The sequence below is a fragment of the Electrophorus electricus genome, chromosome 13, assembly GCF_013358815.1.
Source record: "Electrophorus electricus isolate fEleEle1 chromosome 13, fEleEle1.pri, whole genome shotgun sequence".
NCBI lineage: Eukaryota > Metazoa > Chordata > Actinopteri > Gymnotiformes > Gymnotidae > Electrophorus > Electrophorus electricus.
Genome location: NC_049547.1, coordinates 404,655 through 431,064, shown reverse-complemented (window position 1 = coordinate 431,064; position 26,410 = coordinate 404,655). Strand labels below are relative to the sequence as shown.

At 41.1% G+C, this 26,410-nt stretch overlaps 1 protein-coding gene and 1 long non-coding RNA gene across 2 annotated transcripts in view; one reads left to right on the top strand and one right to left on the bottom strand.

Annotated features, from left to right (window-relative positions):
- LOC118242337 overlaps positions 1-3,014 on the bottom strand; it is a 13,253-nt gene extending 10,239 nt beyond the window's left edge. The window contains exons 1-2 of the long non-coding RNA XR_004776782.1: positions 2,741-3,014; positions 2,117-2,167 (exon numbers count right to left, since the gene is read on the bottom strand). This is a non-coding gene — a long non-coding RNA (uncharacterized LOC118242337). The remainder of the gene's footprint in view (positions 1-2,116; positions 2,168-2,740) is intronic.
- Positions 3,015-5,050: 2,036 nt separating this feature from the next.
- On the top strand, positions 5,051-15,557 carry edaradd (EDAR-associated death domain). The gene is made up of 6 exons (XM_027032483.2): positions 5,051-5,453; positions 8,535-8,596; positions 9,162-9,210; positions 12,234-12,304; positions 12,916-12,967; positions 13,202-15,557. Exons 1-6 carry the CDS (start codon positions 5,405-5,407, stop codon positions 13,588-13,590), a joined length of 672 nt encoding a protein of 223 aa, XP_026888284.2. The 5' UTR covers positions 5,051-5,404; the 3' UTR covers positions 13,591-15,557.
- The last annotated feature ends 10,853 nt before the right edge of the window (positions 15,558-26,410 follow it).

The window sequence follows — 26,410 nt, the reverse complement described above, 5'->3', positions numbered from 1 at the left end:
TGTGTATAAGTTTGTACTCTGTGCCTTTGTGTTTCTGAGCCTCCGAGTGTCTCCTAGCCTCTGTCATATCCTGCTTCCCCAGTTTGCTCTATGACCCTGCACTGCTACAACGACTCTGATTTTGGATTTGCCCCTAATAAATCTCTGTCTTCTCCGCACATGCGTCCGCCTCCTCACCGCTCACCGTTACAGGTATAGTAGATAACACGCAGAGTGAGAGTGATTTAGTTGGTGGCGTTTGAGTAACCTTCAAAGCAAGGTCACATCTCATAACTTCTCTTGTACGAAAAAACTAACGGGGCGGGTGGGCAGAACCGAAGAAACGACGTAAGATCCGAAAAGATGAGTGACAAGCCAGGCAGTGAATGTAAAGTGGAGTAGAAGGTCTGTCGCGCTTAGTAAAAGCCTCTCATAACATAGCCAATGCTGTTCATCATCTGTGTTCAGCAGCTGGCTGTGGTCGCACTGGGAACATTTGATCTGCGTGTATTTGTGAATCTGCATTTTAAAAGGAGACACGCTAGCATCCTAACGGTCCATCACAGAGCGAATGGTTCACTCTCTATTTCTATCTGTCAGTCTCTTTTAAATAGGTCTGTTGTTTCCTTACACTGATCATCTCTGATCTTTTCATTTAACACCTTTATAAATGATTTTTAATTGTTTGGCAATCAGGCCTAAATTGCCGGTCGTCCCTCGCGCTGTGAGTGATAGTTTAGTCATGTGACATTCACACCCCAGCGCGTGTGCGCGGGCACCTTTAGCCTCTGATGCGCAGCGCGTGGGTCAAGTCGTTCCCACCATAATCTGTTTTGAATGTATTTTGCTAACTGTAACAACTCAATTAGACCTGCTGAAGTTTCTCATTAGGGTGCTGATAGCGGGTCTTATATCAACATCTAGATCATTTCACTATGGCAAGAGGTAGGCATTTTCATTTAAAATGTTTGTATATTTAGCGCTCAGTATATTAAGCGTGCAAGTCGTATTTTAATTAAATTAGTGGTTACTTCTGTCCCAATAAGTTGAGCGGTAAGATTTCAGTTGTGTCTACCATCTTTGTTAACATGCACTCGTCTGGTTCTTTGTATTCCAGAGCTGGTCTGAAAGAATTATTTGGATTTGTGATTCAGCAGTGAGTACTGGTTGAATGCTTGTGGCATTCAAAACAATCACACAAAAGGTAAACCTACGATATAGACCAAGATACAGGAGTAGCAGGGTTAAGAGGTGAAGGTTAACCTAATGTCCTCCTAGTCAACCCCACTGGATCTGCGTCATCCATACTGTCTTCTTAAATAGTAGCACAGCAACTTTTCTAAAAGAACCATAACCAGTGTTCGGTTTCTCCATTTTGATATCAGACCGACAGAGCAGTGAGCATAGCGTGTAGGTGAGCTAGCTGGTACCTATGCTGCCAGAGTAACTAACCTAACCAGAGCTGGTCTGACTTATCTAACCAGAGCTAGTTTCCTTCTCCTGCTCAAACTAACTGTTCCACAAATTCCAGGTCCAACAGAAAAACAAAAGACAAGTAATGTTATAATAAACTACTTCAGGAAACCAGTTAAGGATAAAGTACTTGACTACTAATCAGAAAGTTGCCAGTTCAAGTCCCACCACTGCCAATTTTCCACTGTTGGGCCCCTGAACAAGACCCTTAATCCTCCATTACTCAAGTTGTGTTCAGTCGTAACTGTAAGTGGCTTTGGATAAAAGCGTCAGATAAACGCAGTAAGTGTGAAGTAGTGTTGGTGCTGTAGTTGAGTCAGTCTGCTCTCTCCTCCCTCCACTCTCCTTCTGTCTTCTGGCCCCAGCGGCACAGGTGGGGCCCCAACGCTCCTGTGCGTACAGTTAGGGGAAACGCCAGCGCTCTGATATTTTGCACTTTGTTCAGGAACAGCCTTAGCTGCTGCTTTTCTTCCTAAACCTGGGGCAGGACGGTCCCGAGATGTAGATGAAAGGTCTCGTAAAGTCACGATTCAGTAGCACTGTCGCTATGGTTAGATGGTTCTTGTGCAGATTCATTTCCAGCATTCTGGTTCTGCTTATGGGGGTACCCTGAGAGGGGATGTTATGAAATGAAAGAAAAATTTGGGACGAAGAATACATGTACCTGTTTTTACTAACGAGATGCCAGCAGTTCAAGCCTCTAGTACTCTGTTCCCTGAAGAAAAAAGAGGGAATATAATTACATTATTGTTTTTGTTTTTTTGTTTTTTTTCATGGGTGTTGCCCACATTTTCCACCACTATGTCACTATGCAAAACCATAACTGACACAAGAAATAGGTGGTGAGTTACAGGTGGTGAGTTACAGGTGGTGAGTTACAGGTGGTGAGTTATAGGTGGTGAGTTATAGGTGGTGAGTTATAGGTGGTGAGTTATAGGTGGTGAGTTACAGATGGTGAGTTATAGGTGGTGAGTTATAGGTGGTGAGTTACAGGTGGTGAGTTACAGGTGGTGAGTTACAGGTGGTGAGTTATCCTCACTGTCTGGCTTCTCCAAACCGGAGTGGTAGTGAGAGTGGGGGAAGGGGCGGGGGAACAACAGTATGGCTCCGCCCCCAGGACCACGATGTCTTAGCTGTCCAAAGCGTGGCATTGTTGTTAGTATCATCGAAGATTTGTGATTGGCTGATTTTGCAGAAGCACTTTCCTTTCACAGCTGATGAAGGACCTATACATATATATACATATATATTTATTTTATTTTTTTGCTTTTCCTCTTCTCCACTTTACCTTGCATTTGTCACATATCTCTTCATTTGTTAAGTGAGGGAAGCCTCCCCGTCTGCCATGACTTTTGTATGTGGGATGACTTGGTTCATAAATACTCCAGCACTGTTCCTGCGTCCCTGCTGAGTAATGACCTTGCTGGAGGTACCGTGTTGTTACGGGAGAATAACGAGGGATCCTGCGCAGTCATTCGCGCTCCAGTAAGGATGAATTTTACCAGCGACACATGTGGTATATAGAATTAGCAAACACTCCTCTGACCGTTGGCATTGTTGGGATACAAGGAACTGATCAAGGATTTGAGAGGAAGTGTTTAAAAGATAAAGGATTCCTCCTGCATGTTGTGGTAGTATGGCGCCTCCTGCTGGCTGGCAGATAAAGAACCTTTCGTCATAATACTGTTTACTCATTTTCTACTTTTTCTATTCGACATATAGATCATGTGACTATTTCCTATCTTTCACTGTTTTTAAAATTCTCATTTCTCTTTTTGTGTTTGTCTCTCTTCTTGCTATCTGTCCTTTTCTCTCTTTCTCCCTTTCTCTTTGACCCTCTCTCTCTCTCTCTCTCTCTCTCTCTCTCTCTGTCTGCAGTGTGACTTCTTTTTTCCATTGTATCTGAGACAGTTCTGTGAATAGCACATGTTCAATCATGGGTTACTTTTTGATGTGATCCTTCGTCCCTTCTCTCCTTGGTTGGATTTGACTGTTGCACCCCCCTGACACTTTCACAGAGCTCAGAGAGAATAATGTGAGACATGGTGAGCAATACATAGCCACAGGTTGCACAGAGTCACTAGGAACAATGCTGTACTTGGCTTCTGGCTCACAGCTAATTACCCACCTGGCAGTTCCGTAGAGGAGTAATGTCACCTTTATACATGGGCACATCTAATCCCATGCACTGATGGAGAGAGGAGAAGAAGAGAGCAACAGATGATGAAAAGCAAAAATATGGAGAAAAACATAAGAAAACAGCTACCAACGTTGCTAGAACCGACAGAACATCACAGCTGTAAAATATGTTTACGCAGGTTTTATGGTAATACTGACAGCATACATATTTCTCCATCAGTGCCCCAAATGTCGTTCCAGATAGTGTTTATTTTACATATGAACACTTAATCCATCTCACTGTCATTTGGATAAATATATATGTAAGTCCCTCTGGATACAACCAATTTCCAAATCTATATACTGTAGCTGTCCAGCCTTGCATTCTCATCTAAAGCCAACAGAAAGAAACGTTATTCACTTTGCTAGAATTCTTTGTAGCTGAGAGCGTGCAGTGCCACCTTGTGGTGACAGGATGAAACGCAGCGTCTGTTGACCACAATTAGAAAATAATGACATTTGCTTTGTTCATATATTATGTAATAAACTGCAACAAACAACATAATATATGTTTTGTGCAAAAGACAGATGTAACGGATAGAGTCCGTTACACTTTACTTACATTGTTGTACTTTATATACGTTGAGGAGTTTATATGTCGATTTTTGAATTATGTAAAGGTAACAAATATTATGTCTGCTTCTGGTGTTTGATCCTGTAATCGGATCTTGCGTCTACCTCTTCTGAGGAATTTGTCTCCTCTTTCCACCTTTTTAATGTTATTTTTTGCGGATGCAAACATTGACGTATAAATCCAGATTTGAATATTTTCATTAAATATACGCAGAAATAGGTTAAATCCAGTTCATATCGCTGTCTGGAATTTCTGAAATTAGAGGTTCATTCTCAGTTAAGAATTAGTGACGATCGCGTCTATATGCAGTCTGCATTTAGTTATATATGCATTTAGTTATATATATATATATATATATATATATATATACTGCAGGGGTTATAGAACTAAATGTCACTAAATGCAGGGGTTATAGAACTAAATCACTAAATGCAGGGGTTATAGAACTAAATGTCACTAAATGCCTATATATATATATATATATATATATATATACTGCAGGGGTTATAGAACTAAATGTCACTAAATGCAGGGGTTATAGAACTAAATCACTAAATGCAGGGGTTATAGAACTAAATGTCACTAAATGCCTATATATATATATATATATATATATATATATATATATATATATATATATATATAGAACTAAATGCCTATATATAACCCCTGCAGTTGGGTTCGTTGAAAGCAGCTGCACACACTCTGGAATGTCATGCTCTAGTTTTGGTTTGATGCCCATTTCGGACCTTCGCTTCTGGGAACCACCTCAGTTTCCGCCACAACAGAACGGAGGAGTAATAACTTCCTTTTTTCGTGCATGTTCAGTTCTCCAGTATGCTCCTGCGTGCGTGAGTAAGTAGAAGTAGTCGTGTTGTGCGCATGCAGGTGACCGTGACCGTAAGGCTACCGGGGCTCGCGACTCTCCGGGTTTGACTTCTCCACACGGGCTTTAAAACACACACACTTTGGCATCACACACGTTGGTTGTATCATTTGCGAACTTCGAATTTCAGCATATTCGACCTCAGACGAAATACGTGAAGCTCGTGGCAAGTCTGGGGCGAATATTTGGAGATTTCCGTGATCTTCCCTACCCTTCGTGTCATCGCGCGCCGCGCCGGTCACGGAGTGAAGGACTCACCCGCGCGCTCCCATGTCGGCGGGGCTTTGCATCCTCGTGTAACGGACACCTAGTATATGTTCGGCACAAATATGACCAGTCTGAAGATATGCAACAAGCTATTTGGTAAGTAACCTAAACTCCTGCACGTTCTCTGCACATCTGGGAACCTCCCGTTTTTATTGTTAAAACATATTCTGCTGTTATTGTGAATCGGTAGATATTACAGCGAGTGGTGGTTCCAGTCTCCACAAATAATTCAGTTCTTTTGATAATGCTTTTTTGTTAAAACTCATATAAAATGGACTGGCCTGTACTCGGTGTTTTAACAGACTGTGCTCTGTTAAAGGTGTTTTGTTTGTGTTTGTGGACATGAGTCTTGCACTCTACAGTCGACTCTCCTTCCTTAACAAGTCAACTGTTGGACCTCTAACACACACTGTTAAGATGGACCGTGTTTGGGGAAACCTGACTGTACCGGGCATTTCAGAACCACGAGAAAAGCCACACAATGCAAAATTAGATGACGTAACGGTTTAATTCTTTGTGTAGTTTTTGTGTATGAACAAAAGTGTTAGTGTTCCATTATCAAGAACGCCACTGGCTCTGCGCGTGAAAGTACCAATTCTGTAGATGCACATCGACGGGTGGCCAGCTCGTGGGCCTAACTGTAACCCACCCAGGCAAAGGGCAGCCCCGCAGCAATGTGTTCTGATGTGGGTTACATTTCATCTCTTCAAGTTCATCCAGAACAAGTAGCGACACGCTCATCACATTCCCTCTGCTGAACAGAAACAATGTCGAGCTGATTTAAGAGTCTCCAGGCTAGCGCGCAGGGGAAAGTAAGAAAGTAAATCCCTTCTTCGGGATAAAAAAGGTCCTTACAGAATCTGTTGTTCTTTTTTTACATCAAAAAAGGAGCTGGAGTAAAAGATTCTTGTAACACTGCCGCTGTATGGACATGTTCTCTGTAGCCTCAGCACTGCGTGTTTCATCCTCTTCACATGTCTTGTGAACACACTCTCTGTATATGGTGGTGTGTCTCTCTTCTCTTTCCTGTTTCGGAGGTTAGGCCTACAGGGACATTTCTGCCCTGGTTTAGTGTTCATGTTTCATATCTTAACCTCTGTGGTTGCTGCAGCCTGATTTTGACATCTGCTAATTGAACCACCAGGAGTCCTCCGGACCCTGGCTGTCACTAGTCAAGCCTGTGTTTCGTCATTTTTGGAGTTGTGTTTTGTTTGCTTTGATCAAAGACAGGACATACTGAGAGAGCTGTCGGAGGTGTACTTGGTGTTTTGTGCTGATCGCTCAGAGTCCTAGAAGCTTGTTGAAAAAATTCTGACGTGCTTGAAGAAGAGAGATGAAGCTGAAATACCTGAGTGAAGAATTCTGCTCATTCAGAACATGCCGAACCCCACCCCTCATTCAGAACACTCCCAACCCCACCTAAAACCCCACCGCTCATTTAGAACACCCCCAAACCCCACCTGTCATTCAGAACACTCCCAGCCCCAACCAAAACCCCACCCCTCATTCAGAACACTCCCAACCCCACCCCCAGTCAGAACACCCCCAAACCCCACCCCTTATTCAGAACACTCCCAAGCCCACCCAAAACCCCACCCCTCATTCAGAACACCCATAAACCCCACCCAAAACCCCACCCCTCATTCAGAACACGCCCAACCCCACCCTCAATCAGAATGCTATGGCAGTTATTTCTAAGGAAAACTGATGAATCTTCTGTTTCTGTGACATTAGAATATGAAAATCATACTCTAAGATAGGACAACAGTCATTTCAACTTCCCCACTTGACCAGAGATATTAATAAACTCACTGCACCATCTCACTGTTATTGTAGAGTTTCAGGGTTTTTAAATATTTAATGATTCCAAAAGACTACATTCACCACTCAAAGTGACTCATATCTGTGGGAGAAGCTACTTCAGTCTTGGTGGGGTTTGAGCTATTATACAGATATCACATATGAGATGTATCACATTAACATTAAATAGGACATGCTATGTTTTAAGATTGGAATTGAATAGAGAATTAAATTGCTGGACATGTGAGTGTTCCCAAGTGTGTAGCAAGTGTGGAACAAGTGTGGAAAATGTGAAGGTTGCGTGTGGAAAGATTGAGGAACCAGCTGTGGAAGATGCGAGAGCTTGAGTGGGTTTGTAGATGATCAGAAGATAAGACAGATCAGTCTGATTTCCAAATGTGTGAGGTACTTTACAGGAAGTTTCGTTAATATTTCTGAAGATAAGGTGTAATGAGTGAATGATATCTAGTTTTTCTGACCATCTTGAAGGGAAGATGAGGTTATGCAGAGAGAGAGAGAGAGAGAGAGACAGACATGTATGGTCAGATTTTAGCAATGGTACGCTGGTGGAAAAAAAAAGATGTACCAACATAGCCAACATGAGCGCAAAGTGAGAGCGTTACATCAAGGATGATGTGTGCTCAGGTTCTTTACTAATGTCATTCGTGTAACACTGAACAGATGCCCTGTATTTTTTAGCAGTATCGCAGTTCAAACCACTCACACGCTCTTTGGTTCCTCCGTGGGGGTAGGCTAGGAGGTCCAGGGACGCAAAATAAATAAATAATGAATAAATAAACATTTAGAGATGTTGCTGTAGACACGTTCAGTTCTCAGTGCACTGGGGCACTGCAGTCCTAGTGGTGGGAGGTTGGAAATGATGCCGTGAACTTCACGTTCATGGCTGGATGCCTTTAGTAGCGCTGCTACACACAGACAGGGGAAACTCTGACACAGTGAGACGCTTAAAAAAGACACAGGCAAGGCAACAGCAGTAGCTGTCATCAAAGTGGAACATAATCTGCGTGTATTTACAGGTGCCTCACGATAATTAGGCAGTGAGGTCATTATACGTGGCAAAGCCACGCAACACGGAGAAACATTGTGTCCCTGCAGGAGCTCAGGGTGGAAGTTTGCATAGAGCACATCTTTAGACCTTTTAAAACGGGTGACTGACATGTGAAACCCTCCCGCTCATTCCACTTTAGCAGAAATGCATGCGGCGTGCGCTCCCAATGGGGCAGGGTATAGCTGAACCACACCATACCACGAACAGATATCGTAATGCCTGTGTGTGGGCGTGTGGGTGCATGTGCATTCCTTCTTCTCTCGCGTTATTATTGCTGTGTCAGTTGCTGAGTGGTGTTGTGTGTTTAGTAGGGAGGATGGCCTCTGAACCAGTTGAGGATACAGATCCCAGCAGTTTCATAACTGACATGGTAAGTTATTTTCTTTCACTAACCTAACAACCTTACATCTTCTACCTTATAGCCATGTATCATTTACTGCTACTGATGTACAGCTATTTATATAAATACGCACATTCATTTTCACTCATCTGATGCAAATTACAGATCATATGGGTAGAGTGCAGAAGAGGAAATGTGATAAATGTCTCATCTACTACACAGAATGTCCTAATGTTTTAGATTATTACTCACCCGGCCACAAAGCAGATCGACATTTTCAGTGTTTAAGAGCATTAAAACGTGCCAGGTGTCCCGTATTAAAATGGAGGCACCAGGTCGTCTTTATGCTTGGGGAGCAGGGATGCTCCAGAAGTCGATGTGTCCCAGCATGCCCTGTCTTATTATCCCACACAAGTCTTTCTCTTTCTTCCCCTGGCTGCACTATGAGGCACTATGAGGCACTTATCTGAGATAAAAGAAATGTTGTCTTAGTGTCAGGTTGCTGTGTGCATGTGTGGGGGTGTTTGTTCTTTGTGTAATGTCTCTGATGAATGAAGGTGATGGTTCATGTGTTTTTTTTCTTTCCTCTCTCAAGTCTCAGTCGCTGAAGTCAAACTACCCTGTTCAAGTCACCGACCCACAAGGTACTGACGCCCCTTCTTTCTCTCCACCATGCTGTCTGTTCAATATGACCAACGAGCAGCTCGTATGCATAAAGATGTCAGACTTCCCTTTCAAGCAGCTGTAACAGAGTCGCTCAAACACCAGCCCTGCAAGGCCAGTCGTACTGACGCCGTCTCACAAATAATGAATTTTCGCATACGTCGTGTAATGAGAAACTTCTGAGTATCGATGCGATACTTGTCACATTGAAACACAGAGTATATATGTTAGTGAACAGTTAGTCAGAGGTAAACAGGAACATTCTGAGGAAGCTTTATTGCACTAACTCAAGACTCACTCTTGTGGAATCAGGTTTACCAACTGAGAGTATTTTTTTTCTTTAGCCAGGGACATTCTTGAAGTGACTGAAAAATGATTGAACAGTGAATTGTGAGCACTTGGTACATGTTCCCTGTGTACAGCGAGATGCGTGATCTTAACACACCTATCGTCCAGGCCAGTGTGGATCTGTACGTGGAAATCAAGGACCTCGTTTTTGAAGTTCTTCAAAATAATGTGACATACTTCAAAAAGGACAAATTTTTATTTTCATTCAAGTTTAATTTTTGTTCTGTTGTGACTGCTAAATGCCTACCTAGCTAGTACAGGGTTCGCATGGTAACCCAGTTGTACAGGGTTGGCATGGCATCCTGCAGACTGGCAAGCTGTGAAAACCATTATAACCACCCAAACACCACTATGTTCAGTTCATAGTACAGTTCTTGCTGAAAGGAGGACAGTTTTTACCGAAAGCAGTCCTTAAATGTGACACCAAAGATAAGGATCTTCGTAACACTTTGATAACTCAATTTTTTGGAAACAATAAATTTAGAAATGACTCAGTCAACTTCCTGCTTCCAGAGCTCACTAGATACAGTCAACATCTTAAATAGCTGTCAGTCAGAAACAATCTGATTGGCTGACCTGTGGCATGTGTTTTTGCCCAGATGGTCCAGAAAGGGGGTGGAGTCTAGAGAAGCCTGAGTCATAATGTGACTGTCACTTTCTGTTAAAGGGTTGAGACATACAGCACTTCTTTAAAGGGGATTTAATACTTACCTCAATGTTCCACAGTCTTTTTAATCAAATAAAACGTTAAATATGAATGTAAACATTAAATGTAATTATTTAATGTAAATATAAACGCTAAATGAAACTGCTAAATATAAATGTAAATGTATCGGCACACCAGCCAATTAGCCCTCAGTAGCAGAAGTGTCCTTCTGCCCCAAACCCGTCTGTTGTTTACCCAAAAAAGGCAGAAATATACAAGTCACATTTCTTTGCTATTTTTAGTGTAATGCGTACAGCTACTGTCCAGAACTCAAGTAAGATCCTGACCAAGTGGTGAGAAAATATTTAAATTTTTTGTTCTTATCCATTCACCCACATTCATTTTGGATTCTCACGGGCACCTCTAGTGTCTGACAAACATGGAAGATGTTACAGAGCGTAATTTCTCCTCTCCAGGAATTCTCTGGTCAGGCTTCATTCATTCATTCATTCATTCATTCATTCACTTACTCAAGTATTTTGAGCTGAAAATACTTCTCTGTTTTGTCGTGGCTTTCACTCGAAACATTTTGGCATTGTCAATTTAACAACATATTAAAGCCTCAAACAGCTTCCAAAAAAACATAACAGCAAGAAAAGCAGAACTTGTGCAGGACACTAATGCACTGTGATGTTACAAGCATGCAAATATTTTAGGGATGCCCCTCCCCATCTCTTTACAAGCCTAGACCACGTTACCCCTCCCCCACCCTTTTCTTGGTTGACTCATAATATTACCATAGCAAAAGAAAAACATAAATAAGTGATGAGCTCTGGCATTTAACTGTCCAGTTAGGGCATCCCAGTTACCCCCCCCCCCCCCCCCCTTTTTCTGAATTTCACAGAAAATGTGATGTTTCATCTGTGGTGTCTCAGTGGTGAAGGTACCTGACTTGTAATCAGAAGGTTGCCAGTTCAAGACCCACCACTGCCAGGTTTCCACTGTTGGGCCCCCGAGTAAGACCCTTAACCCTCAATTACTCAAGCTGTGTTCAGTCATAACTGTAAGTGGCTTTGGATAAAAGCGTCAGATAAACGCTCGAAGTGATTTCACCAATAGCTATAGTCTATATTGACCATTTTACTCATCTAATGCAGTTCTACTTGATTGCTTCAATTCCAGAGATAATTAGGAATGCGTAAATCCAGATTATAAATGACTGCTTTTGGTAAACCTATAGTTTATCAGATCTTTTTTCTAATTATTTTATTTTTGTATTAATGTATAATAATTTCATTTATTATTAATGTACTTTTATTATTGCAAAAACCTTGATTAATCTTCTTTATGTAAAATACTTTGAGATTTTGGACTCAAAATGAAAATTGCTGAATAAAGAAAGATTATCATTACACATTTCCCTCAGCCCCAAAGGTAATCACAATATGATTAATGTATTATTAACAGCAATTAATTTAGAATTACAATTAATTTATTATTAACAACATATCCACCAATTAATAGATTCCATTGCACTACATAATTTATAGAGATGAGAACAACCACATCTGTGGTTTACATTCGTACGACCACACACAAAGACAACAAACTTCCGTAATTCAAATACTACATGTTTCCTATTAGCATATAATTTATATAATTGATATTGCCTGAGAAGCCTAATTTAGGATAATAATTTATTGAGGGATAAGTGCTCTTATAACTGTTAGGTCTTGCTTTGAGTACTCTGAGACATCAACACGAAGGCTTAACTCATCATGTAGCACACTCGTGTGACCTTAAAACGATATACGCATGTCTTTATAATTTTGAGGACTCTCAGATAAAAGACATTTGCTTACGTTGTGTCTGGCTGTGACATGCTGTTGTCTCTAGATGTCCATATTGTCATGTATGTTTCTTTATACAAATGGCTGAATTGAATATCTGTTATCAGCTAATGGGAACATGCTTTGTGATCTGGCATATTCTCTGATGTCCTCTCCACAGATAACATAACACTGCAGCTCAGTTCAGTGCCTCCGAGATACCTCAGAACACCCACAGATAGAATCCAACAGGTAGGTGAGACTTTGAGATGATGGCTGTACTCGGGAATAACTCAATATTGCCACTAGTCCACACTGCATCCCTCTGACCTACATATTGATCTTACATATTGCCTTTAATGAGGGCATTGCTTTTAATCCAGAGTTACTGGTCAGAGGTCAGAACAGTTCAGGCAAATTTTCCTAAGGTCTCTGAGCTAACTGTGTACCCTTTATTTTGATTGTAAATGACTGATGTGCTGAAGCAATAAAGCCTTAGCAAGTCTCAGGTGATCTTGCATCACACACTAGCTTCCTGTAGGCAGTTTATTCTTAGAGGCACAAAAACCACCATGCTGTGAGTGGGTTTTTTTCTTTTTGGGTGTTAAGCAAAAGGTTTCGCTTCTTCCATAGCAGTTGTTCTCTGAGTACTGGAATGTGCTACTGTGTTGACTCATGACAGTGACCTTGCTGGTGGTTTCCTCCTAACCTTTCCTGTTGAAGGTGGGGGGATTGGTTTGTGTTTGAATCATTATTCACATGGATATTTTTAGTGTAGCACAGCAGTGATGCGTGATGTGTTTATCTTTCTGGTTTTGTTGTATTGTTTTATAATACATGAAACTCATTTACTTCTCTTCCAGCCTGTTGAAAATGAAGCCAGTGAATTTATCTGTCCAGGATCCATAACTCCAGGTACACACTATCATTTCCATACCTTTTTTTTATAAAGTCTTTGATCAATATACTTTTCTATTATTTGCTTTTTGAAGCCAAGATGATAACACTAGCATATCTCTAGCATGCTCTAATATATCACATGAAGGATTATCAAAGGAGATGAACACAGTATGCCCATCACCTGACTCATAATTACATATTCAGTTAAACACAAAGATTTTCCACCCTTGTTTCTCTTCTTAACCTCAGACTTCACCAAAGACCTCCAGTGCTTGTCCAGTTCTTGTGAAAAGTACCTGTGCTCCGTGCCAGCCCCAAAGATCAGCGACTTGCTGGACGATGAGGACCTGCTGTCGTCTCTGCGTCTGAAGCTGGACACCACCTACTGCACCGTCAAGAACTGGAAGAACTTTGCCAGCCGCTGGGGCATGAGCTACGACGAGCTGATGTTTCTGGAACAGCGGATGCGCGGCTCCGCCCTGCACAGCCCCACACAGGAGTTCCTGTTCCGCTACAGCCAGAAATCGGTCACGGAACTCACCAAGCTCTGCCAACAGTACCAGCGCATCGACGTCCTGAGGCTCCTACAGCAGTGGGTGGAGAACGACTGGCCTTTGCGCTGGAGAAAGTCACACTAGTGAGAGGCATGTGAGGATGACTCCCAGACCGGCTCAGAGAGAGAGAGAGGGAGGGAGGGAGAGAGAGAGAGAGAGGGAGAGAGAGGAGCTGGTCCGTGCTCTTAGGTCCTAGGATGGGATGGGATGTGCAGCGGAACTGGACGGCACTCCAGATGGACACATTCCTGGGATATGTGCTCGCCGGACTTCACGTTGTTTACGTTTGAATAGGGTGCTCACTTTACGTGGTCTGAATTTTTCCTTTTCAAGAGCAGCCACACTTTCCTGTGTGGAACTGGTAGCACGCTGAACTGGTCTGAAGGAACGTAATGCACAGCAGTTTAAACCAGACTGGAGCAGTTTAGCCAAACAAGCTAGCAGTGAATCGTTCCCATCACAGTGACATGAAGTCTGCTGTTTAGAAAAAAGGTCCCATTGGCCTCTTTTCCAAATACCATTTTTAAAAAAGTCCAGGAGAATTCTGCATATTTTGTGTATGTATCTATAAATACATAGATATATCAGCTTTTTCTGTATTCATTAGTGTACAGTCAACAGTCCTATGAGTACATTAATAATATGATCATTTTAATTAATATGGGCATATTAATATTCATTATAATTAATATTCATAAGGTCATGCAAGAGCCCAGCAAAGACTGACACGCCTACACAGTCACAGTCAGACCACTGACTTCAGAATTCAGGAAGGCCTCTAAGAGTGGGGAATTATACTTTACAACTGAGTGTTTTGTGTCTGACAGCCTATTAAGTACAAATCCAAAGCAGACATTCCTAATAAGGTCATCACACACATCTCCAAACAGCAAGGTTTGTTATTTCCTTTCCATCCTTGAGTTTAGCTGTGAACAACTTCCTTTTTCTTGTTTGTTTGTTTTTCTGTTTTTACAAGAGCGTGTCAGTCACATCTTTATTTTAAAGTCCCAGTTTAGGCCTGAGTACCTGTTGTATGTAACTGTGCTAAAGAACCACACATCATACAGGTGAAGGGTTTTTGGATAGAAACCTCCACTGCACACTTCTACAGGTCCGTTTGAGGCTGGAATTAGTTTCCGTTTAGAAACGTCACACATAAACCATGACACAAGAACTATTTTAATAAGTTATCTTAACATTTATCAAAGAATGTCAATGTTTTGCATGATATATGGTGATCTATACATATTTTCGGTGTTCTTTTGATTTGCTTGTTTTTATTTCAGGAGGGTTAGAGGTGGCATTACTGAAACTTTCACAAATAATTGAGAATCTGTTTTGTTTGTTTTTAAAGAAACGTTATAGCTGTTGTTCTGGGCAAATTCATAATTATGGTTAGTTAGAGATTAAAATGTTGAAGGCTAAACTGGGACCACATAGGAGAAATGTATTCGAATCTGATATGAATTATGAATTAGACAACTAATCTAAAGGACTTAAAGCGATCTCTCTGAACTGTGTGGATTTGTATATAATCTTTTATTGTCTGCATGATGACAGAACATGGAGGTGTTACACAGTCTGAGTCAGTTTAAACACTTAAAGATGATTTAAATACTTAGATGGTTTCTGAGCATCTGTAGCCCTTGTCTTGCCCCTATCTAGTCTGAGGACTCTGTAATGAAAACTCTCTGCTCTGTATTTAATGGTTTAATGGAGTGAAATGCACTCAGAACCACTTTTTCCTCGACTAGTTTATGTTTATTTTTTGGTCTTTAAAAGCCTTTTTTGAAGAAGCAGCACTGAACTGACTATGGAAAGAAAGTTGGTCTAAGCTGGGGATGTCCATTAGAGATCCCCAAAGTAATACCGTTTCTAACTTGATTTGAACTGTCATTGATCTTCATTGATATGTAATAAGGTTGAAATCATATGGTGTGTGTGTGTGTGTGTGTGTGTGTGTGTGTGTGTGTGTGTGTGTAAGGGGTTGTGACTGTGTGTGATATTTGCTGTTTTCTACATTCATAAATAAACAACTGATATTAGGCTTTAAGTTGCCATCATTTAAAAATAAAGTCCATGTGACTTATTAAGATTAGGTAAAGATCGATATTATTATATGGTTACCGCTGGGGCAATCGTGTTACAAATGACAAAAAACCAAACATGACTAAACTGCTACCTTAAAAATTAGATTTATTGAAAAAAATATTTATTGCAGTGTTTTTCAAAAATCATTTTTAGGCAGCTACAGAATATTTAAACACTTTAAACTGAGATCTGAGATACAAACATCAGAGTTACGACTGACTGGGTATCATAGTTTCTCAATTAGCAACAATACTCGCTTATATACATTTAAAGTATCTCATGAGGAACATATAAGATCATATAATACATCAGATATTAAATGTGCATGTTCAGGAAAGGGTTTATATTTAGAGGGAAAGGCAGAAATGTTCCTTCACCTTATTAACTTTGTAGAAACACTGCGATTGCTGCAACCTTAATGTAAGCATATTATATAAATGGCCTGTTATACAGTCATGTATTAATTTAAGCTCCACCCACATAAGAACACAAGATTAGGCTTTTGTTTTAAAATATATTTTTGATTTAAACACTGCATAGTGAAACAGAGATCTGATATTCCACACAGAGATTAAGCATTATGTCAAGTTCATTGTCAATTTTTGAATAAAAATCCTTTTCATTGTATTTCTAGTCCTGATCTGTTTTATGGACAGAATAGTTTAGCTTATCTGAGGCTAATGTTCATTAGATCTGGTGGGCAAACAAAGCATGTTGTCGAGACTTAGAGAAATTTTATTTGCCTCACTATCTGGGTTCACTGCGTCATCAGGGTTTGTGAAACCTGGTGAAACTTCAAGGCTTGCCGCCGCCGGCTGTGTCTCCTTCCCAGAGGGCGTGGGGAACTCACTCGCAGAGCGTGCTGTGAACAGCCTCAGCCTTTCTTTTATGTCGACTGGGTGGGTCTGGCCCTTTCTGTTAGCAGGAGATGCAGGTGATGTTTTCAGCACCATCTTAGTCAGGGGCAGTAATCTTTCTGACGGTGGCTCTATAGGGTCACTGTTCAGGTCAGCTGTCCCCGTCATTTGCATCAACATGCCATCAATGCTGTGACTGGGCAGTCTGTGTGTCTTGAACATTGGAATATTTTTTGGAAGTGTCACATTAGCATCGGACTCTTCAACATCAAGCTCTAATGCATCGATGCAGTCTTCACTAGTTCCCTTTGCTCCGTAATTTGACTTGCTGAATGGCCATTTAAACTTAGTTTTAAGAGCATCTGCACTGATGTCTGGAGATCCAGCATCGACAGCAGGTAATCTCACATCCATATTGGCTGTCTCAACTCTGGGTGCAGACATGCTTAGGTTTGGTCCATCAATGTCAGCAAAAACGTCAACATCTGAAGACTTCACTTTTGGACCAGAATATCGGGACATTTTCAATGCTGGAAATGTAAACTTTCCTTTAGGTGCATCGACATCAACAGCTGGAGGCTTCACATCAACCTCAGGACTTTTGAGATCTGCTGTAGGCAAGTTGAACTTGCCATTTAGGGGCTCTGCCTCCACTGTTGGGGCTGAGAGACTGAGGTCCGGACTATTGCTATCAATGTCTGGTGTCTTCACTTTTATAGGTTTGGGCTTTTTGAAATTGAAATCCTCTATTTCAGGAGCCTTGACATCCACATCAGGGACATTCATTTCTGCTTTGGGTGCTTTTATGTTGACATCAGGTGTACTGAGTTCAGCCTTTGGCAGATTTAGGTCAATATCTGGTGCATTCATTTTTCCATCAATCCTGGGAAAAGAGATGTCTGCATCTGCTTTTGCATCTATTTTAGGATCTTTCTTTGTCCCAGAGAAATTCAGTTTGGGCATCTTAAAGTGTGGCCTCTTTAACTTTCCAGAAGGACCATCAATGTCAGCGTCTGGGACTTTCAGATCTACATCTGGGCTCTCAAAGTTTCCTTTTGGCAAGCTCACGTCTACATTTGGGGAAGAAAGATTGAGACCTGGAGTTTTGGCGTCAATGTTAGCGTGTGGAACACCGAATTCAGCATTGGGCAGATCTAAATCTACAGCTGGAGCAGCCATGTATGCATCTGTCCTTGGCACAGAGAGATCCATGTTAGGTGTGCTTTGGTTAAAACCAGGCCCTTTGACATCTGCCCTCATGTCTACTGTTGGTGCCCTTAGGTCTGCATCGGCATTAACCTTAGGGGTTTTAACCTTTGCCCCAGAGAGATTTAATTTTGGCATTTTAAAGTGTGGCGTCTTCAATTTTCCATCTGGGGCTTTTAAATCTACGTCAGGGCCTTTGATGTTTGCTTCTGGAAGGCTCAGGTCCATGTTTGGGGCAGAAACACTGAGGTCAGGCGTTAGGTCTAAATCAGGCCCTCTGATATCTGCGGTGGGTAAGTTCACATCTACATCTGGTGTTTGCAGACTTGTGTCAACTTTTGGTGCTTTTGCTTTTGCAGGGAGTGTAAATTTGGTTTTCTTCAAATGAGGCCCCTTTACTTTTGCAGATGGGGTACCAACATTTGGAGTTTTCAGGTGTGTATCTGCTGTCCAAAGGTCAGAACTGGGGAGGTCTGCATTGACTGTGGGTGCACTGACATCTCCTTTTATTCCAGGTGCTGAGAGGTTTACACCAGAGAACTGGAGTTTGGGTGACTTTACATCTAGGTTTGGCTCATCCATTTCAACTTTGGGCATGTTCACATTTACACCAGGAGATGAGACATCCATCTTTGGTGTATTTATGTCTGCATCTAGATTTGGCCCAGCCACCTTTGGTTTATGCAAGTTTAACTTTCGCATCTTGAGAGTAGGGAACTTGTATTTCTCAGATGATGCATCAACATTTATTTTGGGTGCTTTCAGATCAGCTTCTGGAGTTTCTATGTCTGCTCTGGGTAAAGTCAGATGTACGTCTGGGGCATTGATATCTCCTTTAAATTGTGGGGCAGAGAGGCTTAGGTCAGGTTTAGATACACTAGGATCCATGTCCACATTTGGTCCCTTTATCTTTGCTCCAAATGCAGGCTTCTTAAAATTAGGCCACTTCATTTTGCCAGAGGGAGCTTCAATGTCAATGTCTCGTGTTGGTATGTCTAGACCTGGAGCCTCAATATTCGCATCTGGGAAATCTACATCAAGATTTGGGGTTCTGATGTCTGCATCTACTTTGGGGGCAGATAGATTGAGATCTGGAGTCTTCAAATCTTGGTTAACATCCACTGATGGTCCTTTCAATTTTCCTATTGGTATCTTAAATTTGGGCAGTTTCATTTTACCTGAGGGAGCATTGACGTCAAAATTTGGTGAATCAAAGTCAGGGCCACTGAGATCAGCACTGGGTAAATTCACATTAACATCTGGGGTCCTGACGTCAGCTTTGAGTTCTGGTACAGAGAGGTCACCTTCTGGTGTCTTGATATTTGCACCAACACCCAGTGTCTTGGTTTTTGCCTTTGTGTAATGCCATTTGGGCCATTTTCTTTTCCCTGAGGGAGCTTCGATGTCAGGGACATCTGCCTTCAGGTTTGGGCCTTTGAGTGCCGCTTCTACATTTGTCGCTTTGAGGTCTCCATCAATTTTTGGAACTTTCAGGTTAAAATCTGGGGACTCTAGGTCTGCTTTTACCTCTGGAGTAGATGTTTTCAGTCCCCCCTCTACTTTAGTTTTTTTACTGTGAGAACCAAAGTTTGGCATTTTAAACTTGGGAGGCTTATATGTCAAGCCTGGCTTACCAACCTCAGCAGAGACATTCGGAGAGCTAATTGTTGGAGAAGAAACACTGACATTAGGGGTACTGATGGTGCCGTCTAGATTAGCACCCTTTACATCTGGCCCAGACATGTTGACTTTTGGTAGTCTGAACTTGCCATTCTGCCCCAGACTCAGATCAGGCCTCTCTGGTGTAGAGCTTTTCAGGTCAAGCTGTGGCAGTTCTCCATTGACTGAAGGAGTGGCCAGGTTACCCTTGATGCTTGGGGCATTTAACTTGCCTTTTGGCCCATGGACGTCAAGTGATGGTGCTTGAAGCTTTGGGGCTCCAGCATTCAAAAGTACATCGGCCATCCCCTAAGAGGAAAAAATGAGAGGTGTAAATTAGAGGGGTAGATTAAAGTGGTAGATTAGAGGGGTAAATGGATCATCAGTACACGTTCGGTTTATCATCTTTATTGCTCTGTGCCAGCCAAATTCTAAACAAGTATTAATATAAATACTTGAATTATGTTTGACAGTTTGAACATCGTTTTCTACTTTTTCTTCAAATCCAGTGAGCTGTATTTGTTGTTCCAGTACAACAAAAACTGTGCCACTGTCCACTACAGGCTGCATTGCATATTCTGCATGTACAAGCCGTTGTACAGGCCCCAAGTCCTTCAACTATTGACTACAATGTCTCTTGGGCCAAACATTAGTAAAACTTCTTTGTGACAATAACTGTTGTAAAAAGTGCTGTATAATTAATTTTGACTTTGATTCTCTTTGTGTGGTTTAGCTTTAGAGGTGCTCACCAGTCTGGCATTTAGGTCGGCTTTTGTCTTCAGTTCCAGGTTCTTATCATAACGATGAATGATCTTCAGCAATTCTTCCACTTCATCTTTTCCAAGGTGATCCAAGTGAATTGTGGCAGCGACAATCTGGTCATCTACATAAACCAAAAAGATGCTCAGTAAGTGCGTGCTGTGGACAGTCTTAGCCTTTCTCTGATGTCAGCTAAGTCTGGCCCTCTCCGTCAGAAGGAGATCCAGGTGAGGTTTTCAGCTCCGTCTTATCATCTAGTCTCACTGTAATATTGTGTAATTATCACATGATATTTAGGAGGAATTGATTTTTGAACATAGTCAAACTATGTATTATGTACAGTATATACATTCTATTGTATTACAGTGTTCAGAACTTTGTCTTTCACATGTTTAAGTGTCGCAGGATTTGAACACCCAGCGTACCTCCTTCCGCCAGCCCCAACAACCCGTGAGTGTCTGGGACATTTACACTACCACCAAATGCCCCGTTCTGGAAAAGGTAGATAATACAAAGCAGAATGAAATGTTAAAAAAATACCACAAAAAATATTTCCACAAATTTTTTTTATTTAAAATCATGTTGATTAATCTCTATATTAATATATTCGACTTTTATTATCAAACTTGTATACTAAATCATATCATACTTCACTTGTATCACCAAATAGACGTAAGATACCTGCAAATGAATTAGAAGAGAATAAAGATAATTTATTTTCCAAAAGAATCTACTTACCATTATGTTAAGCTGTGATTACAGCTGCATATCACAAAGAACAATCCTGAAATGATCTGTCAAAAATAAAATACAAGCCTGTTCAATTACGTTTGAATCAAAATTTTATGTAGTTCCAGAATATCATTTGGGTGCTGTTTCAACTGTTGATTGTTAAGCTCAAGGATGTAATGCACTTTAACCTAAACCTAAACCTAAACCTAAACCTAAACCTAGCCCCAGCCCTAACCCTAGTAAAAACTGCTTATTTTGATGGGATTCTGACTCAAGATCAGTGTGTGGCCTAAATCATTCATGGTTGAGTTCTCACAACAGCTGTAGTGTGCAGTGGTGTCTCAGACTAGTAATCAGGGATACTGGACTAGTAATCAGAAGGTTGCCAGTTCAGGTCCCGCCACTGTTGGGCCCATGAACAAGACCCTTAAACCCTCAATTACTCAAGTTGTACTCAGTCATAACTGTAAGTCGCTTTAGATGAAAGCATCAGATAAAATGCCAGGAGGGAAAAACCCTCAACGTGCACAAAGCAGATGATGTATATATGGCTCTGATGACATGCAGTTTCCCTTTTTGCCAAATGGTCACAGAGGTGTGCAACACTGTGTCATTTCTGTACAGACAGTGTGAGCCGCACGTTCTAGATATTTAAGTATAAACCCATCCCAGAACTAATGAAATCAGCAGGGTTTCTTTGTTTCTAAATCTAAATTCTTATTCTAAGACCAGAAAGCTGTTTGTACATATGTGGTCTGGATGGGTGTGATAGAACCAGAGATGACTGTTTCTGCAGCTACCAGAAAAGGGAAGGCTTCAAAATATCACGTCTGTAAGAGGCTATATGTGAGGGTCATGTCTGTAAGAGGCTATACTTTAGGGTCATGTCTGTAAGAGGCTATACTTTAGGGTCATGTCTGTAAGAGGCTATACTTTAGGCTCACATCTGTAAGAGGCTATACTTTAGGGTCACATCTGTAAGAGGCTATGTGTAAGGGTTACATCTGTAAGAGGCTATACTTTTGGGTCACGTCTGTAAGAGGCTACATGTGAGGGTCACGTCTGTAGAGAGGCTACATGTGAGGCTCACATCTGTAAGAGGCTATATGTGAGGGTCACGTCTGTAGAGAGGTCTGAAGCTAGAGCAGTAAGTTTTATTAAGGTTATTTAAATGAGGGTACGCAGGATGAGGATGCGGGTGAGAGCAACCTGTGATACACGAGGTTAACTCAGCCACAGGGAGTAATACTAGATTCTCTCTTAATGCTGCACACCTGTAACACACACACACACACACACACACACACACACACACACACACACACACATATATATATATATATATATATATATATATATATATATATATATATATATATATATATATATATATATATGCTAAAGTGCACCTCCCTGTGAAGCTGTGAGGTGACCCTCAGGGTTTCCCCTTTACTGCTACAAAAAAATAAAACAAAACACCATATCTACCATCTTCACTAATTACTCATATCGAGCTCTCAGCAGCCTACTGCAAGTTTACCGGTGCTGATTTCGTATCCGGTTTCAGAGGAATCTCCACAGGTTTGAGTTTTCCCTACACACGTACAGGCTGACATATGTGTACATGTAGCTCACATCCTTCAGTAAGCATGGCATTTGTTGCTTAGCTCTAGGGAGCACACACATTAGCTCACTAGCAAATTAGCCACACCTTGATTTAAATATTAGGGAGGAGATAAGCGAACCAACACTGCAGTGGAGACACACCTGTACATCCCTTAAGTGAACTGGAAATGGATTAAAACCAAACCCATTCTCATTCTGTAGACATTGTTCTAGTTGTCTCCATGACAAATAACTTTATTTAAACCCTCTGGCTTCTTGCCAGAGGAGCTTTTGGACCCATTAATTATGCATGCGTGTATAGAGATGGACCAGCTCATGCCAGTGGAATGTCGGCCATGATGCTGGGTTTGGAGTGAATGCAAGAAAACCAGTCCGTTCAGATGAGTAAAGATTAGTATGTGGTCCTACTGGATACCCCCCCCCCCCCCCCCCCAGCTCATCTTCACACATTTTCAGTCAAGCCTTTCTTCACCTTTAACAAGTAGGATCAGGCTGCTATTGGATTAACAGTCTCCTCTGAGCAACGCTCCTTTCTGTTCTGTGACAGATTACCACCACAAAAAAAACAACAACTGATAAATAATCAGTTTCTGATTCTAATCCAAACACTTTCATCACCGCAACTCAAAACAAGTTAACTTCAAAAGCCACACAGTAAATCCCAACGTGGAATGAAACTGCAGGTGTTATTTTGACACTGATTGTGATTGTTATTGCATTTGATGTCATTTTTTGTCACTACAAATGCATTAAAACAAAGCAACAGCACAGCAAGGCCGCACCTACTCCAACCAACGGTGCTCATGTCCCGTGTCCTCTGGTACTGAGCCTCTGTACTGTTGGGCCTTTACTGGACAATGCAGGAAGATAGTTAACTATCCCAGGAATGTTTCAAACACTTTGATGGTACTTCTTAGTAAGATAGCCATCTTATAGTGAGATATGAAGTGACACAGGACACTCCCTCTGCAAAAGGGATTTTCATGGTACATAGCTGGTTAGAAAATGCCCTCCTAACTGAGGGCTTGATTCAGAAAAACATCTCTAACAACTCGTTAGTGCATGTGTTGTAATATTATCAAGCTACACATTTATGGGAAAACACCTGAAGCTCAGAAGTTTAGGCCAAAAAAACAATAAAAAAAACACCACCACCAGCATTAAAAATGAAAGAACATGTGAATGTAAAGACCACTCAGCAAGACAACACTGCTATTCAACACCAGATATTTTCAGTTCAAAAAGTGTGTACATCCAAAGATCTATCGCAATAAATGGAGGGTTTTATTTTATTTTATTTTTTTTGTACAGTGAAATATTTACTTGAGAAATTAAACAGAGATCAAAGAAAACAGCATCAATTTCCAGAATTACTCCATCTTATAACACACTTAAATGGCAGCATACCAAACATGGTCAGGATCATTTCATCTGCTCCCAAACCACACGCTGCCAAGAAATAATCGAGATGCTTAAAACACCCAAAGAGGAATTCCTCATGTTTACATGTTTTATTGTCCTTTGCACTTGTGCTTCTTTTATGTTCTTTTTCGTAACTGTAAGATGTACGCAGATGAACGCAGACTTTAACGGCGCAGTGAGAGAGAGTCTTACCTGCTGGGGCTGATGGGAGAGCTCAGCTTTCTGATGCAGCTGTAGATTTTCTTCACAAAGCTCCTGGCAAATCTGCTGTCTTTGCTCCAGTGCTCAGTAATACAGCTTCTGATAGATAAATGTAACCTGAGTAACCAAACAGGTTGTGCAAAGGACCCACCCGTCGCTCTGCCTGTAGTCTGAAGGACTGTAGAGTCAGGTGTACCGAAACCTGGCAGGGGGCAGAGAAGAGAGAGAGAGAGAGGGAGTGAGAGAGGGAGTGAGAGAGAGAGAGAGAGAGAGAGAGAGAGACAGAGACAGACTCTAACAGGCTTTACAAGGTTTCTTTAATGACTCATACTTTTGGCACTTAGCAACACTCATTCATGCTCGATTGCGTGCATCAGAACGGATGACACTACCGGCACCGTGACATAGTCCACTGGCATCTTGAAATGTCTTTAGTGCTGTCATGGCTGTCATGGCTCCCAGAAAAATAGAGACAAAAGTGTAAAATATCTGAACATTTTGCTAAATGAATTAACTTCAGCACAGTTGTATGTTGGATAAAAAAGGCAAAATATGTGCAAGAAATCACAAAGTGATGGCTAACAAAAACACAAGAATGCTTTCATGTTTATTATTTGTAGTAGTCATGTTGTTCTGAATAATAAGCTACAAACATTGAACAGGTCTTTGAGTTTCAGTAGGTTTCATACATAAAGAATATAGTGACACTTACCAAATGTATGTCATAAACAAAACTGAATGCAATGTTTTAAGGAGCTGGAAATTTGTTTTAAATACTGTCAGTGGTTTTTTCACTTTTTCCTTTGTTTGGGTGAGGGTTGGTTTCCAGGACAATCTCACATTGGACTAAATGAACACAAGACTAATGAGTTCTCTTTTCTTAAACCCTGTTCTAAAAATTAATTTTATTTAATCTGTGACTTAAAGACATAATGCACTTTTTAAATGTTAAAAGATTGCTGAAATTCTTGCCTGGTTAGTGTGTGCAGGGACACAGAGTTCTTTGTAAGGAATAGGAGTTCTTAACACATCCTAAATGTTCTTCAATGTCCTCAAACATAAACGCACTGATCTTTCTCTAACGCATTGAGTTGATTTGTATGAGGAAACAATCTCACGACTGTTTCAAATGGTCATCTGCAGACTAATCAATAACATACAGATCAATGCCATACAGTGTTTGTATTTACCATTGATTTTTGTTTGTCTGTTTGTTTTTCTGGATCAACCATAAAAACTAGATTTATTCAGACACCGGTGAGTGGGTGGGGTTGGGGTGACCTACATAGACATCAGTGACTGGGTTTTTGCATGGTTTTTGCATGTTTAACTTTTGGTATCATCTGTATAGCAGGTGCTGCAGAACACACTGTAAAACCCACCCACTCAACATCATTACGCAGTTTTCTCAATACCGTTTAAGTTACAGTGGGTGTCAGTTGTCAGTCTCCATTGCAGATAATAAGTAATATCATATTCTGGAATGACCTCTCAATCAGGGATCAAGATGACTATTTCCAAATTAATTCAGGGTTGAATCTTGTGGAGTCTAGTGTTGGATTTCCGTTGCTGTTTGGTGTACATCAGCTTCATTAATCACTGATGTTACCCCTTATTGCAGTTTTACTAGTTTTACCAGTTTTACTGAGTTTACTATTCTTAATAAATGCTTACTAATATTGAGGGTGAGTTTTGGCTGTTGCTTTGTTTGTTAGGGGAATACTCTGAAATGCTGTTTTGCATGAGAGCTCCGTCTTCTTGCCCTAAATCTTCTGCACAGTGAGAGTAAAGATCTAAATGATTACAGTCGTGTGTTTCTAAGGAGTCGACTACATAGCATCAGGTTTGCATGCCTCCTTCTCCCCAAGGCACTACAGATGCATATGAATACCAGGCACTGAAGGGGGTGTTCTGGGGGGGCTGTATTTCACAGTACCATTCTCACTGCAGAGTCAGGACATGAGGCATGCAAAGATAACCTGGGGCTTCACAGACATTTCATCAACTGAAGAAAAAAGAGTGTCAGAGAACCTAACTCTGCCACACATACATTCAGAAATATGCTGCCCAGTGCAATATCAGCTACAGAATCGAAGAATCAAAACGAAGCTATAGTAATTGTAAAAAGCTTAATGTTGTTAATATTAATATAAAAGTTTAATATTGAAAGAAAAACAAATATCGTAATAACAAGTCAATAAAAAGCAACAGAGTGCTGTACTTTAAAATGTTGCATCTCTTCATTTTGGAGTAATCAGTCATGTCCTCTGAACCAACCTCACTGTCAGCCCTGAGCTCATTAACATGCCACACACATTATTATTTTCTGCAGCGGTTTACTGTGAATTCAG